Source organism: Nicotiana tabacum, chromosome 23 (genome assembly GCF_000715075.1).
Source record: "Nicotiana tabacum cultivar K326 chromosome 23, ASM71507v2, whole genome shotgun sequence".
Lineage (NCBI taxonomy): Eukaryota > Viridiplantae > Streptophyta > Magnoliopsida > Solanales > Solanaceae > Nicotiana > Nicotiana tabacum.
The window spans coordinates 127,004,585-127,013,585 of record NC_134102.1 but is presented as its reverse complement, the minus strand read 5'-3'; the positions used below and the strand labels follow the sequence as shown (position 1 = coordinate 127,013,585).

Below are 9,001 nucleotides of genomic sequence, written 5' to 3'. Positions count from 1 at the left end.
CAGGACCAAGACAGAATACTTGGAGTGTAAGTTCAGTGGCGAGACTCAAGGGGGGAAGGGGAGGTGAGGCTGGACTCGTAGGTCATCCCTAGGAGAGGGAGTTTTAAGTACCTTGGGTCTATTATTCAGGGGAATGGGGAGATTGATGAAGATATCACACATCGTATTGGGATAGGATGGATAAAATGAAAACTCGCTTCAGAAATGAGGTTATTCGCGACAAGGTGGGTGTGGCCCCTATTGAGGACAAGATGGGGGAAGCGCATCTTAGGTGGTTTAGTCATATGAGAAGAAGGTGCACAGACGCCCCGGCGAGGAGGTGTTAGAGATTGACATTGGAGGGCCTATGGAGAGGTAGAGGTAGGCCAAAGAAGAGGTAGGGAGAGGTGATTAGGCAAGACATGGCGCAACTTTAGCTGATCGAGGACATGACCCTTGATAGGAAGGTATGGAGGTAAAGGATTAGGATATTAGAGTAGGTAGTCTAGAGTGTTCATAACAGTAGTATTGGCACGCAGTCTCGCTTTCTGTGGGCAGCATATTTTTATGACTAATCATTATTTTCTTTCATTGTTGATTACCTTAATATCTTGTTATTTTTATTCTGCTTTTATATGGCTTTTTGGTACTGTCCCTTCTTGTCTATATTTTCATTAATGTGGTGCTTATACTTTCCTGAGCCGAAAGTCTATTGGAAACAACCTCTCTATCCTCACAAGGTAGGGGTAATGTATGTATACACACTATACTCTCCACACTCCACGGTATGGGATAAGACTGGGTATGTTGTTGTTGTTGTTGTACTCTTCTTTTTTCGTCTAAGAAATAGTTTTTCTTCTTTCTACAGGTATTTTTATTATATGAATTTTACAAAAAATGAAAGCAAAATGTCCTGATTTTAAAAGTAAAGAAAATAAAGACAAAGGTTGATATCTAAGGGTAAAATAGGTATCTTAAAAAGTCAATAGTATAAAAGGGGGAGAATAACTGTTGTTTAATATTGAGGGGGGATTTGATTTTTAAAGCAAAATAGAGAGGTGTAAATAATTTTCATCCGAAATATTTTTTGAAAAGAAAAAGAGAGAGAAAGCCTCTTTGATCTACAATATTATTTTCTGCCCAAAATCCCTACAACACCATTTCATTATTATACGATCAAACAATTCTTTCAAAATTAGCTCGATGCTAGACCCCAATTGTTTTGCTCACAGATGGATGAGGAATTCATTTCTCATTTTTGCTCTAGATTACCAATTTTGTTAGAAAGTTCACGTTATTTGATTCAGCCAAAGGCGACAAGCTTAATGATTTAAGATAATGAATCAATTTCATATCTGTTGCATATATAAAGGAAATATACCCACTAGAATAAAAGTCAACCATCTCGCTCATAAGAAATTCCTCCTAAGTTATGACACCTATCCAAGAGGAATATAAAGAAAGAGAAATGGAGTGAAATGGAGATGGCAACATATCCAACCTTACAGTTTGAATAAAGAGGACAAGGGGTAACTGTAATGGTATAGAGATAACTAGAAGGTCGAGGGTGATGAGCGCTGGGTGGAGTGGGACAGCAGTGGAGTTATAACTTTTCTATTTCTGTTTCTGTTTCTCCTTATCGGAAAGTGGATGTTTGGTAGGCGGCAGTGAAATTGGTATTGGTGGGTGGATGAGGTTTTTTCTGGCCCTCCTGCGCTCAAGTTTGATACTTCACATGTACTGTGCCATGTCATCCATGTGTATTTAATAGATATAGTTGAGCTTGAGTTCAAGTATTCAATAGTAACAACACTTAGTTTAAGTGTCAAAATGGAAAGAATGGACAAGTTCAAGGGTCTACTTGAGTATTTGGCCAATAAACAATTATCATGGATGGTGAGAAAGATTCTTAAGGATAAAGAGTATCTGGAGCAGGTAGGGTATTGCTTTGATGACCTTATGGAGCTATAGCAATTCTCTATCAGAAAGTTATACACAAGATTAAGAGGAGAATTCGAAAAAGTCCCATGGAGGAGACTAGTTTGCAATAACCTAGAATGTCCAAAGTGGATTTTTACTAAGAATGGTGGCTCATGGAAGACTATATACTAGAGGTAGATTGGTACATTGGGGGTGACTAATAATCCAATATGCCATTTATGTGAAGTTGAAGACGAATCTGTTAGCCACTTATTTTTCAAGTGTTCTTTTACTGCTTCAATATGGACTAAATTGCTCAGGTGGCAAGGTATTATGAGGCAGGTACTGGGATGGGAAGAGGAGCAAGCATGGGCCATACTGTTTTGAACAGAAAAAATGCCAAAGCAGAGATCTACTGAATGTGTATAGCTGTGTGTGCATACTATCTGTGGTAAGAAAGGAATAAGAGGGTATTTCAAGGCAAAAGGAGAGAAGCTGAAACTCTGGTGTGACAGGTCATACAATATATTCATGTTCGAGGAGAATGGAGCAGAAGAATAGTTGTTTAAATGAGAAAAATGAATTACTATCCATAGTTGTAAATATAGTTAGAGGCGGGCCTAAGATTTGAAGATGGCGGGGTGCTATTATCTTTAATATAGACGAAGTTAAAAACTTTACCGATAATTATTGGGTCCCGCCGGATGCCGATGAACTCTCTGTGATGACTGACATGTGTAAATGAGTTAGGATGTGAAGTTGGGTATGAAAGTGATTTGGAGCTTTAAGGCAGGAGTTTACACAAAACAAAAAGGCAATGAAAAAAATCAAAAGAAAAAAAGGGTTGGGGTAAAAATAAAAAAATAAAAAAATAAAAAATAAAAAAAAAAGGTAAAAAGGCAAAAAGGCAAAACATAAATAAATAAAAATCTAGGATGCAGTTAATATTTTATCTAAAAATATAAACCTACTTAAGGAATGTGAGGGAGTCAGGGATTCCAACCTAGGACATCCCTCACGAAAACAAAAGCAAGTAGTAAATTCGACTAGTGCCCCCAACGAGCTTTTATGTTTCAGGATGCCTAATCAAATATAAATCTGTTATATATATATATAAACAAAAATTTTCTCAAAGTTTACGGGGTCCGGTGACTCTCTTATCATATAGATAGGTCCACATCTATTTATAACGTGACAAGTGGAACATTGGGTCCCAATTGTATGTCTTGCAAAATTTTAGTGATCGAGGCTTATCTACCCATTATACTTGGAATCTGTTTCAGATCCAACAAGTTTAGAAGTAATACAATTCCATATTTAATTTGAGCTTTTTACTGATCGTGTCCTACTTTCACTCTTAAATGGAAAATGTTAGTCATACATTTTAAATGCAAAATTACAAAATTTATCGGACTTACTGAACTTCTATAAATACAACTTGCAATCCAAAATCCTAACCTAAACTTACCCAACCCTAAAAGGTAACGTAGAAATGACACTTAGTAACCACTTTAAAGGATTGGTATTTAGGTAGTCATTGCGTCCTGAACTTCAGTTTTTCAGTTCATTTTTTCAGGACAAAAATATCTTGAATTGTCCTAAATTTAATTTTTAGTTTAAAATTTGTGATCTTTACACAAATAGTCACCCATATTCGTTATTTACTTTTTCTAGTCATGCACATAGATTATATATTGATTATATATAATTATACACATAATATATAAATTATGCATATATTATACCTCCGCGGGCTATTTCTAATTTAAGCGGTTGGGTGGACGGCTATTTGAGTTAATTCTTCTTAAAATTTCAAGACAAAATAAGTACTGACTAATTTCTAAAAAACATTCTTAAGAATGACTGTCTGTGCACTTTCCCCAAAGATAACAACCCTAGGCCCAGTTCCCAAATCCCAAATACAATCTAAAGTTAGTCGAAGAGCAAACGTGGATGGGCATTCGTCTCAATGTTTAGCACATTTCCATTTATCATGATTATTGACAGAAATTCAGAATTTGAATTTTTAAGTACTTGTTAAAAATATGTTGTGGATTATCTTTTTGTATGGAAAGACAATATTATGAGACTAAAGTTGTATTTAGATAAGTGGAGTATAGTCCCGCAAAAAATAATTGTGGTCATTATTTTTTGGGACCCTCCTCTTTTTGTCAATTGTTTTTGACTTTTTGTGGTATTTAAAAAGCAATACGATTTTTCTTTTAACCGTAATTTTTATATGCCTTTTTAAATATTTTAAATTATTAATTAATGTGACTTGTAATACTTTTATGCAATTTTTAAATATGTAAAAAAAATTATAAAATTCTATATAAGAATTCATGGTCAAAATTTAGAAGTTTAACTATGAAAATACAAACTATGACACATAAATTGGACAGGGGGATATATGTATTGACCAGCTTTCTATATTGCCTTAATTGGATGAATAATTCAATAATAACGACAACAACAATGTATCCAGTGTGGTATCACAAATAGTCATTTGCCCAATTCCCCCTTCATCTTGAGGCCCAGATAGTGTTACCCAAGATAACAATTGATAATTATCATTGGCATCTGTTAAACTCATCATAATCCCAATGTTCTGAAGAGAGAAATCAAAATCATAAGGAGGAATAAAGAACGGAGGTGAGATATTTTGTGTAAAATGTGAAAATTGAGCATCCGAACCTTCCAGAGTCAGATCTACTCTATTATATACAAAGTCAATTTTGGATCGGGTATTTACAACTCAAACCAGTACCAAATAAAATGATTACACTACTCTATTACCATCTTGGGCTAAACTATATAACTAAGTAATAAATATAATAGGGCCCTAACTAGATATCTGCTAACTTAACAGATGGGCCTTTATCAGCCAACACCCCCCCTCCCCCACCCCGCAAGTTAGAGGGGGGAAGCACATTCAACTTGGAGAGAAAGTCGTGATGTGCTAAGCTAGTAAGGGGCTTAGTCAATATATAAACCAACTGATTTTTACTGCTGACCAGAAGCAGAGCAATAAGACCATCAGAGAGCTTTCCTCGTACAAAATGGCAATTAACCTCAATATGCTTAGTACGATTGTGGAACATAGGATTACGCATAATATGCAAGGCTGATAAATTATCACAAAACACAGATACATGGGTCACTTCTTCTACACCCAAATCTTCCAATAAGCGAGTCAACCAAGTTAACTCTACGACCAGCTTACTCAAAGCATGGTATTCAACTTCAATACTGCTAAGAGAAATAACGGATTATTTCTTCGACTTTCAAGATACATGACTCCCACCAAGAAATACAAAGAAACCAGTAACAGACTTGCGTGAATCAAGGCAAGCAGCCCAATCACTATCACAATAACCATGTAAAGCAAAGTCTGAAGAGTTATTATAAAATATACCATAATCAAAAATCTCGTTGAGATAGCGTAGCAAGTGAAGGACAGCAAAATAATGAGGAAGCCTGGGAGATTGAAGGAACTGACTGAGATGATGTATAGCAAAGCTCAAGTCAGGTATTGTATGAGTAAGGAAATTGAATTTCCCAATAAGACTTTTGTACAGCTCCGGATTGGGAAGCAAATCTCCATCATTACATTTTAATTTCAGAGTAAGATTCAGAGGAGAAACCACTAGAGATACCTCAACACATTTGTATTCATATAACAGATCTAGAATGTAACAGTCATCTCTTCAGAAGTTCCATGTCCCTCAACTTTTCAGGCGGCTCCGGCGAGCAACAACCACTACGTCCAACTGTCTGGTGACCTTTTCCGGTGATTGTCGTGAAGAAGTGGCAGCAAAGGCGGCAAATATCCAGGTTCTTCGATCGGGAGTTGGTACCTCCTGCCTCACTCTCTCTCTCTTCATTGTATTAATTAAATTGGTGCCATTTCAGTCGCATTAGTATAATCATAATATCTGTGTGCATGTAGCTACTTATCGTTTTCTTCTAGATTGGTCTTTTGCCTATTTTTGGGTTAGCGATTTCCCCTAGTCTGTCGTTCGTATAGTGGCTGAGATATGGGATGGTAGAGTAAGGTCATGTTCTCGGGTGGGGCGGGGGGCGGGGCGGGGCACAGGGGGTGGGACGGGAGGCAATGGGAGTAAGGGGAACAAGCGAGCATCTAGGTTGAGAATTGGGTCATGGAACGTAGGAGCACTGACGGGTAAGTCTATGGAGTTAGCAAGGATTCTTCAGAGAAGGAAGGTTAATATAGCTTGTGTCCAGGAGACTAGGTGGGTAGGATCGAGGGCGAGAGATGCGGACGGGTATAAGTTGTGGTACTCTGGAGTCACAAAGGGTAAGAATGGAGTGGGTATTTTGGTGGACAGGGAGCTTCGAGAGTCAGTGGTAGCGGTCAGGCGCGTGAGTGATAGATTAATGACTATTAAGCTAGTGGTTGGGGAGTGCACTCTAAATGTAATTAGCGCTTACGCACCGCATGCAGGCTTGGATGAGGAGGTCAAAAGGCACTTTTGGGAAGCGTTGGATGAGGTTGTGCATAGTATCCCGCTTGTTGAGAGGTTATTTATAGGAGGAGATTTCAATGGTCATATTGGGTCGACTTCTGATGGGTATGGCATGGTGTAAGGAGGCTTTGGCTTTGGGGTTAGGAATGGAAGAGGTACTTCGTTGTTGGATTTTGCGGAGGCATTTGAGCTGGCGATTGCAAACTCTAGTTTTTCGAAGAGGGAAGAGCATTTAGTTACTTTCCAAAGTACGGTGGCGAGGACCCAAGTTGACTACATCCTCCTTGGGAGGTGTGATAGAGGGTTGTGTAAGGACTGCAAGGTTATTCCGGGGGAGACCCTCGCGACGCAGCATAGGCTCTTGGTGATGGACGTCGGCATCGTGATTAAGAGAAAGAAGAGATCGGCACGAGGACGACTGAGGATTAGGTGGGGAGCCTTGATTAAGGATAAAGCTCAGGAATTGGAGAGGAGGTTATCGACAGTAGGAGCCTGGACGAGTAGCGGGGACGCGAGTTCTATGTGGGCGATGACGGCAGACTTTATTAGGGAGGTGGCAAAAGAGGTATTAGGGGGTCTCGAAAGGATACACTAACATGCACAAAGGCGACTGGTGGTGGAATGAAGTGGTCCAAGGCAAAGTGGAAGAGAAGAAGGCAGCATACCTGATGTTAGTAGGGAGCACAGACGGGGAGGAGAGGAGAACGAACATAGAAAGGTATAAGGTAGCTAGGAGGGAGGCGAAGTTGGCAGTCACAGAGGCTAAGACTGTTGTGTTTGCTCGTCCGTACGAGGAACTGGCGGACAAAGGCGGGGATCAAAAGCTCTTCCGATTGGCCAAGGCTAGAGATAGGAAGGCTCGGGATCTGGACCAAGTGAGATGCATCATAGATGAGGACGACAAAGTATTGATGGGAGAGGCACAAATTAAGAGGAGATGGCAGACTTACTTTCATAGACTTATGAATGAAGATGGAGACATGGATATAATGCTAGGTGTTTTGGGGCATTCCGTGAGTCACCGAGACTTTGGGTACTGTAGACGCATTAGGGTTGAGGAGGTCGTGGGGGCTATGCGAATGATGAGTAGGGGTAGAGCGACCGGACCAGATGAAATTTCGATTGAATTTTATAGGGGTGTGGGCAGAGAAGGTTTGGAGTAGCTTACTAGGCTGTTCAATATTATTCTCAGGATGAAGAGGATGTCGGACGAGTGGAGGTGGAGCACGATGGTACCGTTGTACAAGAACAAAGGCGATATCTAGAATTATAACAACTATATGGGTATCAAGTTACTAAGTCATACCATGAAAGTTTGGGAGAGGGTGGTGGAAAAGAGGATGAGGAGAACTGTGTTTGTATCTGATAACCAGTTCGGGTTCATGCCGGGTCATTTAACTACGAAGGCTATCCACCTTATTAGGAGGTTGGTGGAACATTACAGGGATAGGAAGAAGGATCTGCACATGGTGTTTATTGACCTGGAGAAAGCGTATGACAAGGTATCTAGGGAGGTTCTTTGGAGATGCCTGGAGGCGAAAGGCATAACGGTTGCTTACATTAGGGCGATTAAATACATGTATGAGGGAGCTAAGACCCGGGTTAGGACAGTGGGAGGCGACTCCAAGCATTTTTCAATTGTTATGGGGTTGCACCAAGGATCTGCGCTTAGCCCATTTTTATTTGCCCTGGTAATGGACGCACTGACACACCATATTCAAGAGGAAGTGCCATGGTGTATGTTATTCGCTGACAACATAGTTCTGATTGATGAGATGCGAGACGACGTTAACGAGAGGCTGGAGGTTTGGAGACAAGCCCTTGAGTCTAAAGGTTTCAGGTTTAGCAGAACTAAGACAGAATACCTAGAGTGCAAGTTCAGCATCGAGTTGAGGGAAGTGGACATGGACGTGGTGCTTGAATCACAGGTCATACCCAAGAGAAGCAGTTTCAAGTACCTTGGGTCGGTTATACAGGGGGATGGGGAGATCGACGAAAATATTGCACACCGTATAGGGGTGGAGTGGATGAAGTGGAGGTTAGCATCTAGAGTCCTATATGACAAGAAGGTGTCACTGAGGCTCAAAGTTAAGTTCTATAGAACGGTGGTTAGACCAGCCATGTTGTATGGGGCAGAGTGTTGGCCGGTTAAGAACTCGCATATCCAGAGGATGAAAATAATAGAAATGAGGATGTTGAGGTGGATGTGCGGGCACACTAGGATGGATAAGATTAGGAATGAAGATATTCGGGAGAAGGTGGGTGTGGCCCTGATGGATGACAAGATGCGGGAAGCTAGGCTCAGATGGTTCGGACACGTGCGGAGGAGAAGTCTAAACGCCCCAGAATAATGTCATCAAGATAAGACTTTAAAGTAGAAACTTCTGAAGCATCATCAAGATAAGACTTTAAAGCAGAAACTTCTAAAGCATCATCTCCCATTAGAATAATGCCATCTATATAAATGGCAAGAATGACCAAAGAGTGCCCCAGACCTTTTTGTAAATAAACTATAATCATTGAGAGAGTGGACAAACACCTTTGCACAAAGTGCACTTGAAAGTTTGGCATACCATTGCGTCGAAGCTTGTTTTAGCCCATAAAGGGATTTTTGA

The 9,001-nt window shown here is 40.0% G+C and overlaps 1 protein-coding gene across 1 annotated transcript; it reads left to right on the top strand.

Moving 5' to 3' along the window:
- The first annotated feature begins 6,982 nt into the window (after positions 1–6,982).
- Positions 6,983–7,549, top strand: LOC142177374 (uncharacterized). The gene has a single exon (XM_075245856.1). The coding sequence runs from the start codon at positions 6,983–6,985 to the stop codon at positions 7,547–7,549; it is 567 nt and encodes a 188-aa protein (XP_075101957.1).
- The last annotated feature ends 1,452 nt before the right edge of the window (positions 7,550–9,001 follow it).